General features: G+C 44.3%; 1 protein-coding gene across 1 annotated transcript; it reads left to right on the forward strand.

Moving 5' to 3' along the window:
- Positions 1-447: 447 nt before the first annotated feature.
- On the forward strand, positions 448-21865 carry LOC310688086 (phytanoyl-CoA dioxygenase, peroxisomal-like). The gene is made up of 9 exons (XM_083464215.1): positions 448-757; positions 11403-11458; positions 12604-12714; positions 13655-13823; positions 14384-14465; positions 18015-18196; positions 19182-19331; positions 19565-19699; positions 20687-21865. Exons 1-9 carry the CDS (start codon positions 656-658, stop codon positions 20738-20740), a joined length of 1041 nt encoding a protein of 346 aa, XP_083320341.1. The 5' UTR covers positions 448-655; the 3' UTR covers positions 20741-21865.
- Positions 21866-23111: the final 1246 nt, after the last annotated feature.

Genomic DNA, 23111 nt, shown 5'->3' on the forward strand with positions numbered 1-23111 from the left:
GGCTGGGCTCTGGCATAGCCGGTGGCCTGGGATGATGGGCGCTGCAGCTCACCAACATCTGAAGGGTCCCCGGCTCCCCATCCCTCTTAACCCGCAAGCAGAATCTGCCAGGAACCTCTGAGCAATGTCATTTTGTCCACTGGCCTTGAATACAGCCTGCTCCTTATTCCAGAATGTTGAGGTGCATGTCTGTGTTTCAGGACCAGCCATCAGTACTACTGCGAGCAGGTTTGAAAGCAGATTTGTTGTCACATGAGATTAATAATCCAGATAATGAAATTAATGGCTGAGGAAGCAATCTACGGCCTTTTGCACGTGTCTGTGGTAGGGCGGCTACCCTGCGAGATCTCTTGGTGGCCAAGCCGGTTCCAGCCGTCTTGCCGCCTGGCCAGCCCGGGCCCTGCGCCCCAGAGAGGCCGCTTGGGTGCTGCTGGCAGGCCGCCCCGAGTCTGGGACGGAGCGAGCTTTTCTTCACATGTGACGCCCTCGAGGCTCCGCGGCCTGCTTCCTCTGCCCGCTGGCTGGCCGGCTCCTTCCCGCGGAGAGGAGGGCGGAGGGGTGCGGCCCCGGCAGGAGGAGCCCGGCCTCTTTCCGGCCCTCGGCGCCGCTGCCTCAGAGGCTCCGAGGCCGAGGAGGAGTCCGCACCGGGGGCGCCATGGCCGAGGGACCCAGCCACGCCGACAGCGCCGCCTCGCTCCGGCTGCGCGCCCTGCTGCGCCACGTCCTGCCCGCCCGGGGGCCGGGGGCCGGGCGCCCCGTATCCTTTGGGCCGAGCGGGCAGCCGGGAAGGAGCCGCGGCCGGGCGGGGGGCGAGGGAGGGCGAGGAGGGGAGGCCCGGCCTGGTCCGGGAGCCGTGGGATTCAATGGTGGCGTCGGAAGGGGCCCCCGAGGGCCATCGAGGCAGGGCGGGAAGCCGCCACCCTCGGAGCCAGAGACTCGTCCTCGCCCTCCTCTTTCTCGGACAAGCTCTCCAACTCCCTCGGACCCTCCTACGGTCGAGGGAGTTGGAAGGGGCCCGAGAGGCATCTAGTCCAGCCCTGCAAGGCCGCCTCCAGGCCCAGGCACCTGTCCATCTCGCCTTCGCCTTTCTGGGCTCAGTCCCTTCCAGGCAGCTTCACCTGCATCTTCCTTCTGCATCATTAAGTTGGAGCAGACTTGTAAGAAAGTCTGCAGAGAAACAGAGCCTTTGAAACTCGGGCTGGACACAGTCTCTGGAAGAGGTCTTGAGCATGTTGGACCTGCATAGCAAATTGGTAATGGGAAAAAGCTTCACCTGTCGAATTGCTGCTTCTCTGAGGCTTGTTAGAAGAAGTGCATAACCCTTCTGTGGGGAGAGGGCAGAGAGGACCTTGGTAACTGCCTCTGCCAGACATGGGACCTCATTCTAATTCCCAGACCAGGTCCCTTCTCAGGCTTCACCACTTTTTGGGTTTGGTTTGTATACTGACTAGAGAGCTATGTAATTCTTATATAGCTTGATGGGCCACTTGAATGGCTGTGTGTCTATTATGCTGGCCTCTTTAGTTGAAATGCAAAGCAGCCCTTTTAATTATAAATCAAATTATCTTGTATCTAGTCGAGGTTGCATATGTCTGAGCAAGGGTTGTACAGACTTTGGCCCCAGTGAAGCTGAAACTAAACGTTTGAAGCATTGCAGGGGGTTGGACTAGATGACCCTCAGGGTTCCTTCCAACTGTACAATTCTGTGTTTATATAATTCTGTCAGTGGGTGGCAAATAACTGCAAGTGTGTTTAAGCAAAATTATGTACAGCACAAAGAATTCTGCAGGGATAGGAAAATACCTGCAGTGGCCTTTGCGCCCTTCCCCCCCAATATCCTGATGATTTGGACATGTATCAATCCTATTTCTGTTGTCTCTCCATTGTTATTCACAGCTTTGTAGGGATATATTTTGATGGAAGAAACATTTCTTTATATTGCATAGCAGATCTACAGCTCTGATTGCTGCTAACCTTTTTATTTATTATTATTATTGTTGAACTAGCAATCTTGCTTTTGACCTTTGTACTTGGTACTGTTACATAAGGTATATGTGATTATCTAATACTTTTTCTAATACTTTTTCCTTGATTCTCTTCCCCTCTCCCCCACTATTTATTACTAATGTGTTTCAAGATGAGGAACAATAGAGAAGTCTGAGCATTTCCAAGGTTTCCTGAAATTTCCTCTCTGTTGAATACAGATTTAGCAACTCCCTTTAGGTCTGTCACTAGTTATGTGTATAGTATTATGCAGCCAGTGGTTGGACATGCAAAATGCCATCCTAGATATTTTATGCATTGGGGAGATAAGTTGGAGGTGGGTTTGCAAGCAAGATAGGCAGTGGGGGAGTGCAGGTTGTAGTTATCTCTCCTCCTGCTTCTCTTCTCTCCCTCCTACTGCCAGCTCAGCATATAATAATAATAATAATAATAATAATAATAATAATAATAATAAATTTTATTTATATCCCGCCCTCCCCAGCCGAAGCTGGGCTCAGGGCGGCTAACAACAATAAAATAATACAACATTCTAAAATAATTTCATTATAAAATCAATTCAAATCAGATTAATGGCAACCATTGGGCTAGAGTTCTGTGGGAATTGCCAAAGGAGGGAGTCAGGCTGTGCCCTGACCAAAGGCCTGGTGAAACAGCTCTGTCTTGCAGGCCCTGCGGAAAGATGTCAAGTCCCGCAGGGCCCTAGTCTCTTGTGACAGAGCGTTCCACCAGATTGGAGCCACAGCCGAAAAAGCCCTGGCTCTGGTTGAGGCCAGCCTAACCTCCCTGTGGCCTGGGACCTTCAAGATGTTTTTGTTTGAAGACCATAAGTTCCTCTGTGGGACATACCAGGAGAGGCGGTCCCCTAGGTATGAGGGTCCTAGGCCATATAGGGCTTTAAAGGTTAAAACCAGCACCTTAAACCTGATCCTGTACTCCACCGGGAGCCAGTGCAGCTGGTATAGCACCGGGTGAATGTGATCTTGCAGCAAGGACCCCATAAGGAGTCTCGCAGCGGCATTCTGCACCCGCTGGAGTTTCTGGGTCAGTCTCAAGGGCAGCCCCACGTAGAGCGAGTTACAATAATCCAGTCTGGAGGTGACCGTCGCATGGATCACAGTGGCTAGGTCAGGGCGACAGAGGTAAGGAGCCAACTGCTTAGCTTGGCAGAGATGAAAAAATGCCGCCTTTGTTATAGCTGCAATCTGCGCCTCCATGGAAAGGGAGGTGTCAAAGATTACACCCAAACTCTTAACGGACGGTGCTGGTACTAATTGTACCCCCACAAGAGATGGGAGTTGCCCCCCCAATCCCATATCGTCCCGACCCAGCCAAAGGACCTCTGTCTTCGAAGGATTTAACTTCAACCGGCTCCCACATAACCATCCAGCCACAGCTTCCAAATATCTGATCAGTGTGTCTGGGGCCGAGTCAGGATGGCCATCCATCAACAGATAGAGTTGGGTGTCATCAGCATACTGATGGCAGCCCAACCCAAAACTCCGAACAAGCTGGGCGAGGGGGCGCATAAAGATGTTGAAAAGCATTGGGGAGAGTATCGCACCCTGAGGTACTCCACACACCAAGGAGTGGCGCAATGACAATTCCCCCCCAAGCGCTACCTTCTGTCCCCGACCAGAGAGAAATGAGCGCAGCCATTGAAGGACTGTGCCCTGGATCCCCACGTCGGCAAGGCGGTGGTCCAGGAGTTCGTTGACCATGTCAAAAGCTGCTGACAGATCTAGAAGAATCAGCAGCCCCGACCCGCCTCAATCCAGCTGTCTACGAAGATCATCTGTTAGGGCAACCAGAGCCGTCTCTGTCCCATGACCAGCGCAAAAGCCGGACTGGAATGGATCCAGAGCCGATGTTTTATCCAGAACCCCACCAAGCTGTTCAGCAACTGCTCTCTCAATCACCTTGCCCAGGAATGGAAGATTCGAAACTGGGAGGTAATTGGATAGATCTAAGGGATCTAATGATGTTTTCTTTAAGAGCGGGCGCACCACTGCCTCCTTCAGTTCCCCTGGGAATGTCCCGGTGCCAAGGGACAAATTGATGATATCCCCCAGGGGGGCCCGCACCTCGTCTGGACACGCTCTAATCAGCCAAGACGGGCACGTGTCAAGAGGACAGGTGGTGGGCTTTCCAACTTGGAGGAGTCTGTCCACATCGGCTGGGGATATCCGGTCAAAGTGGTCCAATACTGGACCCGAGGACAGTCGAGGGGCCTCCAGTTCGTTTATTGTATCCAAATTGGCAGGGAGGTCATGGTGGAGTAACAAGGCCTTCTCCGCAAAAAAGCTCGCAAATGCCTCACATCTGTGTGTCAAATTGTTATTTAAATTTGGCTGTTCCTCGAGGGACGTTAAAGACCTAATTATACTAAATAATTGCGTCGGGCGAGAGCTAGCGGATGCAGTGGAGGCAGAGAAGTAAGACTTCTTAACGGCCTTCACTGTCATCTTGTAGATTTTCATAAAAACCCTATAAGATGTTCTTGAGGCTCCATACTGCCATACTCGCTCTAGCCGTCTGAGGTCCCGCTTCATTTTCAGTAAACCAGGGAGCCCGGCTTCTGCAAGGTCGCAGAGGGGGCTTAGGTGCGATCTCATCGATGGCTGCCAGGAGCTGGGTATTCCAGCCCTCAACAAGCTCAGTCAATGAGTCGCCAGGGGAAGCAAGGTCCCACAAGCCTTGGCGGAATCTATCAGGGTCCATCAGCCTCTGTGGGCAAGCCCAAATCGGCTCACCACCTAAGCAAGGTGGGGGTGTAAAGTCAATCCTGGCTTTCAGAGCATAGTGATCAGACCATGGCACCTTCATCAAAGGAGACATGATCACATCTATACCTACGCCAAAGATCAAATCCAGCGTGTGGCCTGCTTGATGTGTGGGGCCCGAAACAAACTGGGAGAGCCCTAGTGTCACCATGGAAGACACCAGGTCCAGAGCCTGTGAGGAGGGAGTGGCATCAGCATGGATGTTAAAGTCCCCCAATACCAATAGGTTAGGGAACTCCAAGGCCCAGCCGTCCACCGCCTCCAGTAGGCCTGACAGGGTGGCTGCTGGTGCGCTAGGTGGCCGGTACACCAGCCAGACAGCCAAGCTCACCTCAGAGCCCCACACTAGGCCAACACATTCAATGCCGGGGATCGATGGCGATGGTAGCGCCCTGAAAGAACAATCTTCCCGGATTAATCATGCCACCCCTCCCCCCCCCCCCCGGCCCACAGTCCGCGACTGGTGGAGGACAGAGAAGCCCGGGGGTGCCATCTCTCGTAAGGTAACTGTTTCCCCTTCGCGCACCCAGGTCTACGTCACACAAGCCAGGTCGACCCCCTGCAAGGTAAAGAAATCTCGCAGGGTGGCGGTTTTGTTGCCTATAGACCTGGCATTGCACAGCACCAGTGACGGAGGTGAGTAATCCTTGCTCACCCTACCCTCGTCCCTTGGAATGGGGTGCAGATTGGGAGGGGTACAAGCATATCCGTATCTCGATCCCCTTCGCCTATGACATCTGCCCCCACCACCATACCTCCCTCGCCCCTCCACGGTAGCAATCCCAGGCCTCATAGTAGCCTCCATTGATGGCAATTGATGTTATTCTTTCCCAGCCTAGTTATTCTGCTTATAGTATCAGCAACTCGATAACTCTAATTAGTCGAGTAGAACAAACCAGCTAAACATCAGCTACCTCTCTGATTATATGAAACTATTATATTCTTTGTCAGCCTACTATTATAATATTAGGCAAACCAATTAATTAAATTAAGAAATTGAAAAATAAACCCCAAAACATTCCATAGCTAAACAAAACTACCACATAACATACATTAAGGGGGGGACGACACCTAAATAGCATCAAACACCTAACAGTAAGCAAGCAAACACCTAACAGCAAGCAAAATTTAAATATTATCATGAAACAATGAACTATAAAAAACTAAAACAAATGGCAAAGGGAGGGGGGAAAGGAATGAAAAAAGTTATTGTAGCAGACGAAGTTCTTGTAGCATCACGCGCCAGCTCGAGTCTACTCGAATGATCTCTGAATGATCTCTGAATCTGCCAACCTGAACCACCAGGCGACATCGGGGGGTGGGCAGAGGAAGGCGAGGCAGGCTCAGTAAATGCCCTGTTCGATGCCAATGCCATCCCCGATGGTCTCAGGGGGCCCTCCTCTTGCTGTTGCGCTAGCACTTGTAGTGGCAGAGAAGGTGTTCCTATTGGCATCAGAAGTCCGCTGGTTTCCCCCACTGCTGGTGTTCTCAGGGCCACAGAATCATACCTCTCCTCTGCTACAACCAGCTGCCAGCCCTGTGGCTTAAGAGTCTCTGGCGTCTTGAGGGTGGAGCCCCCCCCCCCGGCTCCCTGGGTGCCTTTCAATTGAGTCTATCTTGACCCAGGCTCCTTGCCAAGTACTCGACCAGTCTGTCTCCGTCCAGGAGCACCGCTGGCATGCAGGGCAGCCGGACCCACAACTGGGAAGACAGAGCAGGCACACAGCAGAGTTGGACCCACAAGCCAGGAGGGCAGAGGCAAGCACAAACGGAGCACTCCTGCAACACAGCTTCACCTCCCTTAGTTCATTTAAAACGCCGAGTCAAAGCCTGAGTCAGAGTCAGTTTGGAAAAAGTTCAGGAGATTAATTAAATTGTTTAGAGTTACGAGTCCTTGAAATAAGCTGGGCGGCGGCTGTTAAGCTGTTTGACTTCGTTAGATCTAATTTACAGCGCCAATTTCACAAGTTCTCTGAAATAAAACCCCAGGTTGCCAAACTTTTGATAAGAAGAGGGTTAAAAGATTAAAAAGTTAAAATGTTGAAAAAGTTAAAAGGAGTAGAAGCCCCCAACATCTAATTGAGGAGCTCTAACAGGCGCGTCTTACCTCAACTCCATCTTGCAAGTACCAGGTATCCACCTCTCAAAGTTGCATTTACTGGAAAGTTTCTTTGCCCCTTCAGGTCATCAGAACGCCACTGTGACTGTATGAATATCTGTATATCTATCATCTATCTCTCTGTTTTCTATTTTTCTATATATCAAATATCAGTCAATACAGTGCAGCCCAATACAAAGGAAAAAGGAGGAGAGGAGCTTTGGTCTGTTCTAATGAAACAATTACGTCAGTCATTTCTATCTTTGAAAAGTGTCATGTTAAAGCTTCCAGTGAGAGAGAACCCATGTTTTTTAGTTACTGCATAAGAAATAAAACTTGTCTAAATAGCGTAAAGATTTTTCTGCCTCTTGAATTTTTCTACACAGTCAAAGGTTGACAGCTTTATTTGTCCATGACTGCCAAGTCCCAAAGTTTCTGATACCAGACTTCCATAAGGTCGGTGTCACAAGTTCTCCAGAATCTAGCTGCTGTGAGCTTTTTTGCAATATTTAATTATGTGGTGACCCAAATCAAAAAGAGAGAGGGAGATAATTTTTGGATGACCTATTTGGTTATTCACTCAATTTTGCGAAAGACCTGTAACCAAACTTGTTTGACTAGGGCACTACAACCAGAGGTGAAAAAATGAGCCAAAGCTGCTACCATATTTCCAGCGGTTTGTAGTGCGTAGTCGTTTTGTAATTTTATTCAAAGAGAAAGGATACATACACCAACGATATATGATTCTATGATAAAAGACCTTGGATGCAGTTTCACTGAAACTAATGTCTACTGAATTATCTTCACAAATAAGGTATCTCAGGCATACCCTTAGTATGTTTTTCTGCTCAATGTTTATGCACTGTGTTATGACTTCATGATATATACAAACCAGGGACAGTTGCATCAGCACCTGTCCTGGCCCTTTTCTTCTACTTTGGAAAAAATACTAAAAATTATCAGAATATTGATAGCAACAACAATGGATGTTTCCCTGTTAGAAGTTTCTATTGATGATAATTCCAGACTGAATTTTCTGTGAAAGAAATGAACCATGATTGTCTTTTCATAAGGTAAAGGTAAAGGGACCCCTGACCGTTAGGTCCAATTGTGACTGACACTGCGGTTGCAGTGCTCATCTCGCTTTATTGGCCGAGGGAGCCGGTGTAGAGCTTCCGGGTCATGTGGCCAGCATGGCGAACCAGAGCAGCACACGGAAACGCTGTTTACCTTCCTGCTGGAAGGTACTTACACTTTGATGTGCTTTCGAAGTGCTAGGTGGGCAGGAGCAGGGACTGAGCAATGGGAGCTCACCCCGTCGCGGGGATTTGAACCGCCAACCTTCTGATCGGCAAGTCCTAGGCTCTGTGGTTTAACCCACAGCGCCACCCGCGTTCCTTTGTCTTTTCATACTGGGCACCAATTATGGAAAAAAATAGATTGAAAGAGTAGCATGTATGCCTTGGTCTTTTGACTCGTATTTTTGTAATTTTTGTGGATTGGAATGTGTGGCACAAAGCTTTTAATGTTGTTGCAAAAATACTTTTAAAAACTGAATAGAGTTAATATCACAAATGGGTTTATCAGTAAGCTATGGTTGTCCACAGTTACCAAAATATACATACTAGCAAAACTGCCTGTGCGTAATGTGTGAAATGCCCTATTGGATAAATGAGCGTACTTGTATTAATCTAAAACACTTTACAGTGGTACCTCAGGTTACATACGCTTCAGGTTACATACACTTCAGGTTACAGACTCCGCTAACCCAGAAATAGTGCTTCAGGTTAAGAACTTTGCTTCAGGATGAGAACAGAAATCGTGCTCCAGCGGCACGGTGGCCCCATTAGCTAAAGTGGTGCTTCAGGTTAAGAACAGTTTCAGGTTAAGTACGGACCTCCGGAATGAATTAAGTACTTAACCTGAGGTACCACTGTATTCATTTTTTTCAAAAAAAAAGAATAAAAAAAGAATGTCAAAGTCAAAAGGCATATTTACAATATTACATTCATGAGCATCATAGTCTTGGAATTGATTAATAATTTAACAAAGTTTAAAGAAAAAGGGGGAGGGGGAAACCCCAGTGTTGTTCTCCTGCTATTACGGCATTTGCAACAAATTTATTTTCGGAATTACATAAATTGCATTTTCATTCTAAAATATATCTCCAGTTGCCATGAAAGACTTATTTACTTTTATTTGCCCGTACCAAAGCTGTAACTTAAGATATGGCCTTCAATGAAACTAATTGTACTACTTGAGTATGGAAGAAGCCTGATATCCATTTGGAAACCATTGGAATCTTGCTGTTAAGGGAATACTTCCTGCTGTTCTTTGCTGTTTCCAAATAAAATTGCTCTATGATTTAGTGGAAGTGCATATCCAGTTCAACTTATTTCTTCATTGAATTATTTCTTATTTCTATATTTCCATCCAACAAACCTTCATTTTGGAACAGTGTTATTCCTACAGTTGTTTCCAGCAGTTTCCTTTTTTTATTTTGTAGATTTTTCTGACAAAATGTTATATCACTGGTATTTTTTCTTAATTTTCTTGGAAGACACCACTTTGTGTTTGGGAATTGCTTTTCATCTGGTGTTTTTGTTAATATTTAGAAAGTACAAATATAGAAAACACTATTGTAAAAAAAATTGCTTTCCCCAAATAGTTTTCCATTTGTCATTAGAAGTTGCCACCAAGGTGACAAATAAAAACTTAAAACAATCAATGTTTATTATCCAAACTCTGTGAACTGTAATATTCATTATGCTGTCTATGGGTTACATTAAAATGTCCCCTCCCTAGGCAGTTAACTTGCATCAGGGAAGGGAACCTTTGGCTCCAATCCTGTGCATTGCACAAGATGATAGATTGTATAACTCAGTTTAAAAAGAGTGGAAACAGTGGGGAGTGTGTCTGTGAGGAGAATCACTTCTTTTGTTACGATTTGCTGAGTGGATCCATACATGCGTTCTGTTGTATCTTCCTATATCCATACTGTGTCCCAGGCTTAATAATTTGCAAAATGTATTCAAACTGTAATTCTTATTTCAGCAGAAGGAGCCATATCCAATGCTACTATTATTCTGCTATCACGGCAGATTTCTACTGGAAGTAAACTTTCCCTCTTCTCCTCTCTTTCTGGCAGTGCCCCATGAACACTCAGAATCTGCTCCAAAGGGTTGGAGAACCCTCCACAGTAGATTGAGGGTGTGCAGGGAGCTCCTGTTGTGTCCCTGCAACATTGGAATGTGTCATATAATCCAAATATTCCTTACTTGCCCTCCCCTCCTTTTTAATATCATAGCAAGTATTTCAATAGGATTGCTCATCTTCTTTTCTGTTTTTAACCAGCGGGGTTTTTTCGTTTCTGTTTTAATCAGGCTATACACTGTTTAATTGAAGGGGCATAATAATCCATAACTATTTGTGAGAGAAGACACAAAGATCATAAACTTTTAAATAGATGCATCTTGTTTCAAATTAAAGTTGTTTGTAGAATCCTTTCCTCAGGTTTCTTTAGAAAAGAGAACTGGTGTATTTTTTTGGGTGGGGGAGGGAATATTCATAAAATATTCATTTTCAAAATTGCAGTCTTTCCGGGAAACTTGTGAGAATGGCAGTGTGCCAGGAAACAGGGAATTATATTCACGTATAAATATGTACAATTTTTTTGGCAAAGGGTGTTTAAGGAGATAACAGAAATCACTGGATTAAAGCTGACCAAAAGTCCAGAGGTGGCTTTATTATCAATTTACGATGGGGTGGAAGGTTCGCAGGCTAGGAAAGACTTGCTCACAAATTTATTGACAGCTGCACAAGTTTTTATAGCTAGGAAGTGGAAGGGGTAAGCAGAATATAAAATGGAAGAAGTGGGATATAGCTATTAATGATAAATTAATGTGTCATTAAGGTAAGACAGAGAATATGCAGGAGAAATGATTTTGAGGAGATATGAATGGTGTTTGTAGAATTTGTACTGTTAAAACGGAAAGGAGTCAAACCATCGCAAGAGGTGCTGAAATTCTGGGAGGTTGGATAGTTACAGTGGAATGGTCTCGGTGATGGGTGCATATTTTTATTCTTTTTTATTTATGATTATTACTTTGTCAAAAAGAAAAAAGTGGCAGTTTTCATAATTGTCTTATGATTAACTTGGAATGTTTTTGTTTTATGTCAGGAGGGGAGATAAATGCTTAGGTGTTTGATTTTGGGTTGCATGAAAATCCCCATGTCTTACTATTTATTTATTTTTTTAATCTACCTTCTTTTACTGTAGCTTAAAATAAATAATTATAATGTAGAATGGCTATCTTCCAGTTCTGCTGCATGCGGCTTTAAATTATTAGGAAAACTTGGGAGATTAGTGGTGTACATCAGAATAAAACTAATGTACATTATATTTCCTCCTCCATGTTAATAGTTCCTATGATTCAAAATGAGTTCTGAGTTTTTATTTCACCCCATAAGATATAATATATATTCAAAACCGTATTTAGATTCCTTAACTTGTGCTCAAGACACAAATTCCAACTTCAGCCCAAGTAACTACGGTGAAATATCCAATTCAGTACCGGTAGGTAATTTTTCTTTTTCTGTATAAAAATTAGATGTGTTGTGGTGATCATGGCAATGAAAGGAAACCTTATATTTATTTTTTGGCTAGAATTCCAAGCTTGAATTTGATGAGCTTTTGATAATTTGGGGTGGATTAACCATCACATTGCTGCCTCACCTGAGTCCTGTGGAATTTGCTATTCTGAAGCAGTAAGCTTATGGGCATGGTTGCATCTGTTTATTTTTGGATTAGCTAGAATTCCAAGCTTGAATTTGGTGAAGTTTTGATAATTTGGGGTGGATTAACCATCACATTGCTCTGAATTCCTGCAGATTTTGCAGTTCTGAAATAGTAGAATAGCAAATGTTGGGATGCAGGATGCAGCAACCATTGCCCTCTGTTCCCCAGTATTTTGCTGTCTCATTTTTGTTCTTTAGCTCCTGCTCTCCCAATAGCTCCCTGCAGCATCTCTGTGTGAAGTAAAGATAGGGCACATAGTATAAACTAAATAACCCAATAGCACAGTTCCGTCTTGTAGCAAGTCCCTTTGCATTCATTATCTCTTAATCCATGCTAAGTATATTTGGATTGCAACCTAAATAGTTTATTTCATGCAAAGACCCCCTTTTTGTTTATATGCCAAATTCTATCTCAGCAGCACTCAAAAGCGGCATATAACATGAAATACAATCGTATTTTGCTGATGTGGTTGTTTCTTACCTACTGGGGGGGACAGGTTACAGCTAGCAATTGCAACACCTGAAACTTAATCCAAAAATTTAAAAATATATACATTTATTATTTTGTAAATATGTATTTTTATTTATTGTTTGTTTGTTTGTAATGGCATGCTGTTTCTGGGCATGGTTGCATCTGTGTATTTGTGGATTAGTAGAAACTTTTGTGCCTCTATTCTCAAGAAGCAGGCAGCAAACTAACTTTTGTGCTGACTTCATGGAAATAAATACCTTCATGGTACTGCAGATTTTGAACCTCAGGGACTCCCTCCCACATGGACTTGCCTGTTTTCCCTAGAGCTCCTCTGTGCTGCAGGAGACCCCGGGGCGTGTTGGAGGCTGCAGAAGAGTTCCCAGGGAGACCTTATTTCCTAGACTTCATCCTTGCCCTGTGAACTTATCCAGTGTGTGTTCCTATCTCCGCAGTTACACCTTAGATAATAATGTTCTAAGCCCAGAGCAAAGGGATTTCTATGAGGAGAACGGCTATCTCGTCATAAAAAATCTGGTCTCGGATGAGGATGTTGAACATTTCAGGTAAACTGTAGCCATGTGTCCTAATCACATATAGTGAGATTGTCTAAAACAAGTATCTCCAACCTTTTCCGACCCAGAACTCACTTTTCACCCAAACATGCATTCAGGACCCATTTCTTCATCTCTTTTTCCATAGCTTTGCAGGGTGGTAGTGATCCTGTTTCAACCCCCCTTGGGTCAGTCTTGACCCGACCCCCCCCCCTGGTACTTGACCCCACCCCCCGTGGTTTAAAACACCCTGGTTGCAGTCCAGAGGTCTCTCTTGAGGTGTGCCCAAGAGCTCTTGAGGTGTGCCCAAGCAAGACCTGAAGGCCGCAGGAAGGGCCCCACTCCAAATGAAAATTCCCCCGGATTTACAAGAACATCCAGCCAGTTGATTCGAGGCATAATTCACTTCTCGCTTATAAATATACACTCAAAGCCTCACAGAGAATGAGTTATGTGGATCTCTAGTTTCGAGTTCTTACCCATAATTTTGCACCAAGGTGTCCCAACTTCATACCAAGTCAGCTGCAAGAGTACCCTCTGCCCACACACTGCTTTGTCATGGGGGGCAGGGAAGCAAGCCCAAAATTTCACACACACTCACACACCCCAGATAAGCTAGGTGCTGGACTTCAGGAAGGAGGCACAAGGTATAGAGCTTTCCCACCGCTTTTCCAAAGCTGGGAATGTGCTAACTAGGCTTTGGGAATGAGGTGGGAGGACTTTAGGACCCTGTCTGAACCCTTACACCTTCTTCCCACAGCCCAAGGCCTCTCTTACCTGAGTCCAAGGGCTGCCCAAAAGAGCCTTAAGGACTGCTTGTGGCCCTCAGGCTACGCTTTGAACAGCCTTGTTTTGCGCAATAGAAGTATCCAGTTCATTTAGCAAGGGCAATAACATGGTTAAATAGCCTAGTAAACTTTGCCAAAGTAAATTTTTAAAATTCCCTCTTCAGAAATGAGTTCATGAAGATCTGCAGACAGGAAGTGATCGTCCCTGGACTGGTGGTCATGAGAGATGTGTCAATTGCCAAGTCTGAATTTATTCCAGATCAAAGAGCAGTTTCAAAACTACAGGATTTCCAGCATCATGAAGAGCTCTTCAGATATTGCACATTGTCTCAGGTTAATTTTTTTAAAAAAAGAATATCCTGAAGACCACAAATAATCTGCATTTTTTTATATGTGGTCCTTCACATTATATTAATTTGGAAGAAACTTGTAATCTCTATATACAGTCTCCATAGCTTGATCTAAGGATGTTGCCCTATGCTGCTCTAGAAAATCGCTGCCCAGCTCTTTAGCCACAGGCAAAGTCTGCACTGAATAGACACCTTCGTTATTTAGGTTACTAGCATAGTATGGCATTGAATAGCACCATCTATCAAAAGTTAAGAGACTCTGAGGATGAAATGACACGTGATGCCAGAGGCCCGTGACTTTTTCATAATGATTGCTTAGTTCCTGTCCATTTCAATGGAATATGCATAGGGAGACATTGCTGGTGGATTCTGTCAGTAACTTGGATGGTGGCAGTTTTTGCACAGGGCAGCGATTTTGCATAAAACTGTTTGCTTCTTCAACACTGGTGTATCGATCATGCGTATTCACTTGAGTCTTGCCCGTGAAATATAAGGGGTAATATATTTTTAGCATGTTTAAATATGCATCTCTCTTCACCTTAGATATTGAAATATGTCGAATGCTTCACAGGACCAAACATCATGGCTATGCACACCATGTTGATAAATAAGCCTCCGGATTCTGGTAAGAAATAATTGAACAGAGGAGAAATAAAATACTCTGTTCAAGAATGCAAGCGTGTATTTAAATATTAGCAGACTTGTCCTTTTTTCTTTTTCTTCTGCAAGGTCCTGTAGGTATCATTAGTGAGTTAGCTGCTGTGATGCAAGTCTAAATGAAAATATATACCACTAACATGGTTAATATACATCAGGTTTGGTATTGATACACTCTAAACAATGGGACCTTTTTTCCTGTTTACGGCTTTGTTGCCTCAAGATAATCTGTGAGCAGGGACAAACCTAAAAGTGGAAGTGGCATGGTTTTCTCTCTTACTGCCATCTTCCTCTTCCCCATGTCTCTCCCCATAGCTTGATTTCATTAAATGGCATGTTGCATATCCTTCTCTAAGTCATTGGTTTGCAGTCCTTTGGTGCCTTAGGGACTTGTCAGCCATTTCAGTTCAGTGCCAAGGATTCTGGTGTCTTTGTTTTCTCAAAGTGTATGCAGAAGCATACTCTGTAGGCAATAAACACTAGTTCACAAAATTTAGCGATATGGAGGGCCAAGGAGGGTGCGTCATCATCATCATCATCATGGGTATTATTTATACCCTGCCCATCTGGATGGGTTTCCCCAGCCGCTCTGGGCGGCTCCCAGCAAATTATTAAAATACAATAATTCATCAAACATTAAAAGCTTCCCTATACAGGGCTGCCTTCAGATGTCTTCTAAAAGTCAGATAGCTGTTTATTTCTTTGACATCTGGTGGGTGGGTGTTCCACAGGGCAGGCGCCACTACATTAGGGGTTTGTGGGGGGAGGAAGAGCCCCACTGAAATGGGCTGTAGATCTTTTGAAGGAAAGAACAAAAATAAGTTGGACACTATTGGGAGGAGGATCTACTTGCAGAAGGAGAAAATGTATATGTTGTATATTTTTGTCATTGTGAGCTGCTTTGAGGCCTGGTGAAAAGTGGGATATAAACATTTGTAAATAAATAAATAAATAAAATATTAAAGGACATAGAAGTTGGTAAGGAGCCCCTGGATGCAATCTCATCTGGGTCACTTTCAGGGCTGCTGTCAGGAGGGAACCTCTTGGCTTTCAGATGTCCCAGTCGCCCAGAAAATGTGCTCCTGGGTTTTAGCTCTAAGCAGTGGCAACTTATGCTAGTAAGGTGACTCAGGGAAAGAGGGGTAGATTAACTGGATGAGGAAATCTATGCATAGCTCCTACCATGCCATCACTACGATATATGGACGTGTATAGCCATTGCCAGCTTAAATCCAGAAATACCAGTCCTGGTTCGAGTCTTTGAATGCCACTGGAGGTGTAGCCGAAACTGCATGAGAGATACTGGTAGACTCTGGAGAACAGAGGGTTTCAGAGACTTTAAAAGAAATTGGTGGAAGGTGGGATGAGGGGGGCAAAACTAAAAAATAATTCAGTGGCAAGGAATGTTGGCTGCCCGAATGGGAGAAAAAATGAGAACCAGGTGGGAGCGGAACAGTTGGACTCAGGTATACAGATAATCTCATTCTGTATTGGTCACTTCTGTATCACACTGAGAATCTATTTTTAAATGTCCTGAGGGATGGAAGTTAGAGCCACCCATGGACATTGTGGAGAAAGTACAAGGTGTGACCGGAAAGTTTGGTGAATGATCGCAGAAATCCGACAGCAAGAAATACTCGAACATACATACCTTACAGGCCTTCAAAGTAGGCCCCTCTGATACAATGCACCATTGACAACGTTCATAGAACTGTTGGAAACTTCTGGAGAAGTCCTCTTTTCGTACGGCTTTCAGTTCCCTCGTCACAGCAGCTTGGACGTATGAAATGTTGGAAAATCGGTGCCCTTTCAGTGCAGATTTCAGTTTTGGAAAAAGAAAGAAATTTGGTGGGGCCAGACTGGGAGAATATGGAGGGTGGGACAACTCAGTAACCTTAGTAATGATTTCACACAAAATATGCAGTCGTTCCACCATCATTCGGACAGACACACGCTGATCCCGCATCTGCTAAACCAAGGGTCATCTTTGATGGTTTGCCGCCCTTCACGGAAAGGCTTAAACTACTCATGCACTGTCTTTCGGGTTACAGCTTCATCTCCGTACACAATTGTGACCATTTTGTGGGCTTCCAATGCCGATTGTATGTTCGAATATTTCTCGCTGTCCAATTTCTGTGACCATTCACCAAACTTTCTAGTCACATCTTGTAAATCATTTAATGTAGCTTATTCCACACCTGCCCACAAAAACAAGCCGAAATGTAGCAATCGTCTAATTGAGTGTGGTTTAAAACATGCCCACACACAACAGTGCTATTGTAAATCCCAAACAGATGTAGTTCACTTTTCCCATATTGCTGGTTGGATGGATAATGCATTATAGCACCTTTGTGGTGTAGCCAGTTGAGCATCTTGCAACAATCCTGCCACGTTAATCCATTGTTTTTTCCTCCACTTTGTGGATTAAGCGAAGAGAGTTGCGCACAGCTGCACTGCAGTGTAGTTCACTGTTAGAACCCTATTGCAGACATGAGGACTGTGCTGCGAGTAGTTTAACAGCAGTCCTGCCACATAGTCCACTGTTAATATTGAAGGCCAGAGGCAGGGCTACTTCAGTCTGATCCTAGGCAAAATCCAGAACTCAGCTGCGAGCATCAACTTCACATTTCATTGACTTGCAGGTAGACTAGATGTTTGTTTTTTTGTTTTTAAATAGCACACAAAGAAAAACAAGTTAGTGCAGCAAGTCCTGTTTTGGGTGCTAACTTTTGTTCTGTAAACTCCCAGCTACAGACTCAGGTAAAACACACACAGCAAGGCCACACTGTGACATCTTGTTCTCTCATTGTGCTTGTATTTACTTACCATATTTTTTGCTCTATAGGACACACTGGAACATAGGACTCACAGGACCATAGGAGGGGGAGAACAGGGAAAAAATTCTCCCCCTCTCTGCTCAGCACCCCTTCAGCGAAGCAGCAGGAGAAACAGAGCCCCTTCCATTTCTCCTCCCACTTCACTGAAGGGGCGCTGCGCAGAGAGGGAAAACTGTGCAGCGCCTCTCCAGTGAAGCGAAGCCTGGAGAGCAAGAGGGATCGGTGTACACCGACTCCTTCCGCTCTTCAGGCGGCTATCCGCAAGCCTTCTGAGCGCAGAGAGAACTCCCGCTGCTCTCCAAAGACTTGCGGATAGCTGCCTGAAACCCCCAGAGCGCAGTGGAGGTTTGCGCTGCGCTCCGGGAGCTTCAGGCTTCTCCTTTTAGCCGCGGGGCTGGGGCAGGGGAAGCCCAAGCCTCCCCCAACCCCAGCCCCCAGAACAGGTCGGGGAGTGGCGGTCCCTTCTCCCTCCTGGGGAAAAAGCCCGCAAGAGCCGCGCGAAGCTTTTGTGCGGCTGTTGGGGGCTTTTCCTGCCTGCCTCCCCCCTGCATTCACTCCATAGGACGCATAGACTTTCCCCCTTAGTTTTTAAGAGGGAAGAAGTGCGTCCTATGGAGCGAAAAATACGGTAACTAATTCTGCATCTGTACTATGAAAGCTAAGACAAATAATTGTTGCAGGAAAGAAGACCTCTCGCCATCCAATGCACCAAGATTTGCACTACTTCCCATTCCGGCCTGCAGATCGCATTGTTTGTGCCTGGACTGCCATGGAGAAGATTGATCGCAGAAATGGATGCCTGGTAGTTTTACCAGGAAGTCATAAGGGGTCTCTGAAACAGCATGATTATCCTGAGTGGGAGGTAATTTCTTTATGACTTCATCACAGGGAGGGATGGAGGATGGAAGTATCTGCAAATTTGGAGGTAGCCAATAGCAGTTTTGCTAATTGAGTAGTATTTTCAGTATCCTTATAATTTAAAGGTAAAGGTACCCCTGCCCGTACGGGCCAGTCGTGTCCGACTCTAGGGTTGCATGCTCATCTCGCTCTAGAGGCCGTGAGCTGGCGCCGTCCGAAGACACTTCCGGGTCATGTGGCCAGTGTGACAAAGCTGCAGCTGGCAAGTCAGCACCAGCGCAGCACACGGAAACGCTGTATACCTTCCCGCTATAAAGCGGTCCCCATTTATCTACTTGCACTTAAGGGTGCTTTCGAACTGCTAGGTGGGCAGGAGCTGGGACCGAAAGACTGGAGCTCACCCCACCGCGGGGATTTGAACCACCGACCATACGATTGGCAAGTCCTAGGCACTGAGGTTTTACCCACAGCGCCACCCGCATCCCGGGCTATAATTAAAAAGAGGACATTAAATTGAGATGAATGGGGAGCCAGTGGATTTGAGTTACATTCTGGACATCGGGAGTAGGAAAAGCAAAGGCAAGAAAAATTAACTTCCATGTTTGGGAAAACCAGCAAGGTTTGGAATGTCCCACCAGGTGTGGAGAGGGCCACGAGCTCAAAGGGCTTAGACAAAACGAATTAGACAGGCTTCTCAAATGCTGTGATAGGAAGCTAGAACATCCATGTTTGGTTGCAGGATGCATCTCCAAGATGCAAGGGAGAACAGAGGCAGGAGGGCCATCGGCTTCACATTCAGCTTGTGAATTTCTCAAGGACCACCCTGTCCTTTGTTGGAAATTGAATCCTGGGCTACATAGGCCTTGCTCTCATCTAGCTATATAAACCTTTTGTATGAAAATAAGTTCTAAAAGTTTTTGAAGCTTGGATGATTGAAAACATTAAGCTCTTTAGGAAAAATAAGTTAATTTTATACATTGAACTTCTAGGGTGGTGTAAACAAGATGTACCACGGAGTGCGTGATTATGATAAAACTATTCCAAGGGTTCACCTTGCTATGGAGAAAGGAGACACAGTGTTCTTCCATCCCTTGCTAATCCATGGCTCTGGAATGAACAGGACTGAAGGGTTTCGTAAGGTAAGATGCCATTTAAGGTTGCAGGTGTTGGAACACCTGGATTATGCTGCTCAAGCAAAGTCAAGTCAAAGCTTCCCCATTTTCTTAATTAACATTTGATGTTTCTTAATCCTCCTGTTTAATTTGTTTTCGAGAGTGACTTAGACCTACATATTTTTAGTTTAAAGCTGGTATAAAAAAGTAGTGAAGTGCTTACAAAGAGAAAAAAGTAAATAATGTGGGTCTTTTTACAGGCAATTTCTTGTCATTACGCAAGTTCTGACTGCCACTATATTGATGTGAAAGGTACAATTCAAGAGAACATTGAGAAAGAAGTTGTGGAAATTGCAAGAACAAAGTATGGTATAGACTCGCCTGTTCCCCTGAAGGTATTGTTTGTGAACATCCTTCATCAAAAACTTTTCACGTCATACGTCTGACATAATGGTATTGGGAATAATTATTCCATTGGTGGTAGCCTACTCAGCCATGTACTTTGGTGTTGAGCAGGTCAACATATTGCAATTCTCACTACCACACCACACCATTGGGGGACAAGCACTCGGCATGCTGTGTGATTTGTGTTGCTGGCAGCGAACTGAGGTGTTGCCTTGCTCAGAGAGATTATTGGATGAGTACAGAGGCCTGTAGCTAGAGCGCAAGATGTTCCTCCTCTCAATAACTTCTGCTGAACTCCGTGCCAAGAATAGATGTTTATCGTTCTGCATGAAGGTTCCTACTGGATCCATAATCAGGACGGTGGAAAACATGCTTTAAAATGGCATTCTGTAATGAATATTGCTACTCTCTAGTTCTCTTTGCAACTGCCCTAATATATTTTTACTGATGGCTGGCATAGAAATTTCTGCAGTCGTATCAACCTGTAATACTGGTTGTACATGGAATTACATAGGAACTGAAGAAAGCCGTGTAGGGGATTAAATCACCACAACCCCCCAATATGGAAAATTTTATTCAGCTGCCTCTTTGGCTTCTAAGTTTTGAGCATGCATTGCTCACCTTCTTTGAAACCATATCTCAGCCACGGTACAGAAAGTAGGAAATTGCAATGTAACCAAAATGCTCTGGTTCTCTCTTCGCTGAAGCTCTCTTTTCCCCTGTTGAACAGAGGATCAGCAGCTTGGGCAGAGCAGAAGGCTCCAGCCGTGCCACAGGCAGCCTGTTTGCTGCTGCTGCTGCTGCTGCTGCTGCTTTTCACTGAGATCTTGCAAAGCCTTGTACAGAACCAGAACTACTGGGTGTAGTGGGGGGTTTCTTCCATATACAGCTGTTTCTGTGTACAGGAATAATCTTGTGCACAAAACAAGGTTTTTCCTGTCCCACACCATAACTTTATTTCATTTTTTGATCTTTAGGATGTTTGGATGGTGCGAAGTCGTCTTGTTAAAGGAGAGAGGAGAAGTCTGTAGAATGTTATCTTGATGCCAAGGCTTAGTTCATGAACCCAGCATATCATTTTCTAACTGGGAGAAACCATGATCCTTTGGTTGGATGTGTTCAGAATTTTTCTTGCACTGATTTTGCACGTAATTTTTCAATTACTATGAAGTAAAACAGTTCTGAGGTATATATATATTTGATAATGATGCTTAATTGAGAATTCTAGGCACACCTCCTTGGACACGCCTGCTGTTCTGAGTAAACAATATTCTTAAGTTCAAGAACAGTTTTAACTATTTTAATTGATGCCCTTCATGATGGACTTTATCCAGTATTGAATGGTAGACAGCTGTATGATTCAACAAGGCACTGAAACAGCTGCCTTTATGCAGTGATTCAGAATGTTCAAGCCATATCCTGTATTCTTAGTAGCGTAGCATTATTTTCTCCAAACTGGGTGAATAAATGAACAAAATGGCAAATGCAGTTCCTTGTAAGTTAAAGGAATATACTTTGGGGCAAAAATAACTAAATAGGAACTTCACATATGCTGGTAGACTTCTGACTAATCAGGAAAGGGCTCTCCATTTCCAATTGCCCCATCTGGAAAGGCTGCGGCAGAGTTGGGAGCAGTGTAGAAAAGGGCCCCCCCAATGGCCAGACGGCTGTTTTGTGTGGTCTCCTCTCATGTTCTCCTCTGAACAGAGCTTGGCTCAGCCTCCAGCAGCATATTGAACCAGGCTTCTGCACCAATGGAATGCACCAATGAGATACACAGGTTCTGCATAGGGGCTACATTTGTTACCTAAGCTATACAAAGCTCTAACTAAAAGCTGTGTATTAGACTGTCAAAAGCCTATTGCAGTCAGCTTCATCAGCTTTTTAAAGAAATGACCAGTGGATTTAATCTCATTTGGAAAGTGCAATGTTACCCATATGACAGGCACGTTTTAAAAAATCAACTAAAAAGAGATTCAGCTTAAATAGAAAATTAAGAAAGACAAATGACTAAACTAGAAAGTAATTACAATAATGAAAAAGAAAACCACCCTTATCATTTGGAGTTATGTGTGAAAATAATATATAAGATTGCATGCTTTCTTTGGGTTTTTTGTGTTCTCAGAGTTAATAAATAAATGTCGTGCTTCAATTAATATTTCTAGTGCTTCTCCTTTCCTTCATTTATAATACGTAAGCTTAGTTAAATACACTACTACCCAGACATGTTCATACCAGTTCAAGGGAAATAGACTTTGAAGTTTTCCATTGGAAAGCTATTTGTCTTACTGCTCTGAGTTAAAGAGTAGTCAATTCCAGTTCTAAATCTTTCTTATTAGCAATCTTTTTCAAGTACACAAGAAGAGTTGGAGGGATATTGGTTCTACAGTGGTGCCTCGCAAGACGAAATTAATTCGTTCCGCGAGTTTTTTCGTCTAGCGAATTTTTCGTCTTGCGAAGCACGAAATCCCATAGGACTGCATTGAAATTCAATTAATGTGTTCCTATGGTCAAAAAAAGTCCAAACAAAGCCAAATTTGGTAAAACAAGAGTTTATTAAGTGCTCTTTAAAGTCACACATACTGTAAAGAGCATTTCAAAAATTGAAGGAACAATAAATTAAGTTTCTAAACATGACAGAAAAACATTTAAAAATCATCAAAGTGTACAGCACATTTTCTAAGACTCTGGGGGACAACTCGAAGAAGGTTCTTCTTCCACTCTTTGCTTCTTGCTGAAGAACCCCCTCCTCAACTGTTCCCCCAGCCACCCACCACACAGAAATTCAAATCCAGAATTTTTTTTAAAAAACAGCAGAGTGGCCCAATGGTCACAGAAAATCATAAAAATGCAGAAAAAAACAAGCTTCCAGTTTCTTGCAAACCCCTCCCCAACATCAAGTCCTTGAATTCCAAACACCCCAACCCAAAATCCAAAACCCCCCCAAAAAGTTTTAAAAGTTTTACTTACCAAATGGCTGCAAAAGAAGTTTTGGAAAAGCTTCAAAAATCACCAAAGTCTTCAAAAACCTCAAAAAAGGCTACCACACCGCGTTCTATGAGTTGCTCCTCGAAGCCAAGTCGCAACTGTATTATCGGTGTTAAGAAAAAGGAAACAAACTTGCAAGACATTTCCGTCTTGCGAAGCAAGCCCATAGGGAAAATCGTCTTGCGAAGCAGCTCAAAAAACAAAAAACCCTTTCGTCTAGCGAGTTTTTCGTCTTGCGAGGCATTCGTCTTGCAGGGCACCACTGTAGTTATCTCTTTTATAACTGCAAGTACCCCTTTTCCAAAATTATAGTATTTAGGTCAGGGCCAAAAATTATGAACTAAATCATCTAAAGCTTGATGCCTCTCGTTATCTCTCCTGTTGGAGGCTGTAGATTTTGTTTAAGTAAATTCT

The sequence above is a fragment of the Podarcis liolepis genome, assembly GCF_965112155.1.
Source record: "Podarcis liolepis genome assembly, chromosome: 10".
Lineage (NCBI taxonomy): Eukaryota > Metazoa > Chordata > Lepidosauria > Squamata > Lacertidae > Podarcis > Podarcis liolepis.

What these genes read in the sequence shown, in the direction of transcription:
- LOC310688086 (XM_083464215.1), top strand. Translation starts at nt 656, where the DNA reads ATGGCCGAGGGACCCAGCCACGCCGACAGCGCCGCCTCGCTCCGGCTG. An exon ending in GATATTGCACATTGTCTCAG is followed by an intron (nt 13,824 to 14,383) that starts GTTAATTTTTTT and finishes TCTTCACCTTAG; the next exon opens with ATATTGAAATATGTCGAATG. An exon ending in GGACTGAAGGGTTTCGTAAG is followed by an intron (nt 19,332 to 19,564) that starts GTAAGATGCCAT and finishes GTCTTTTTACAG; the next exon opens with GCAATTTCTTGTCATTACGC.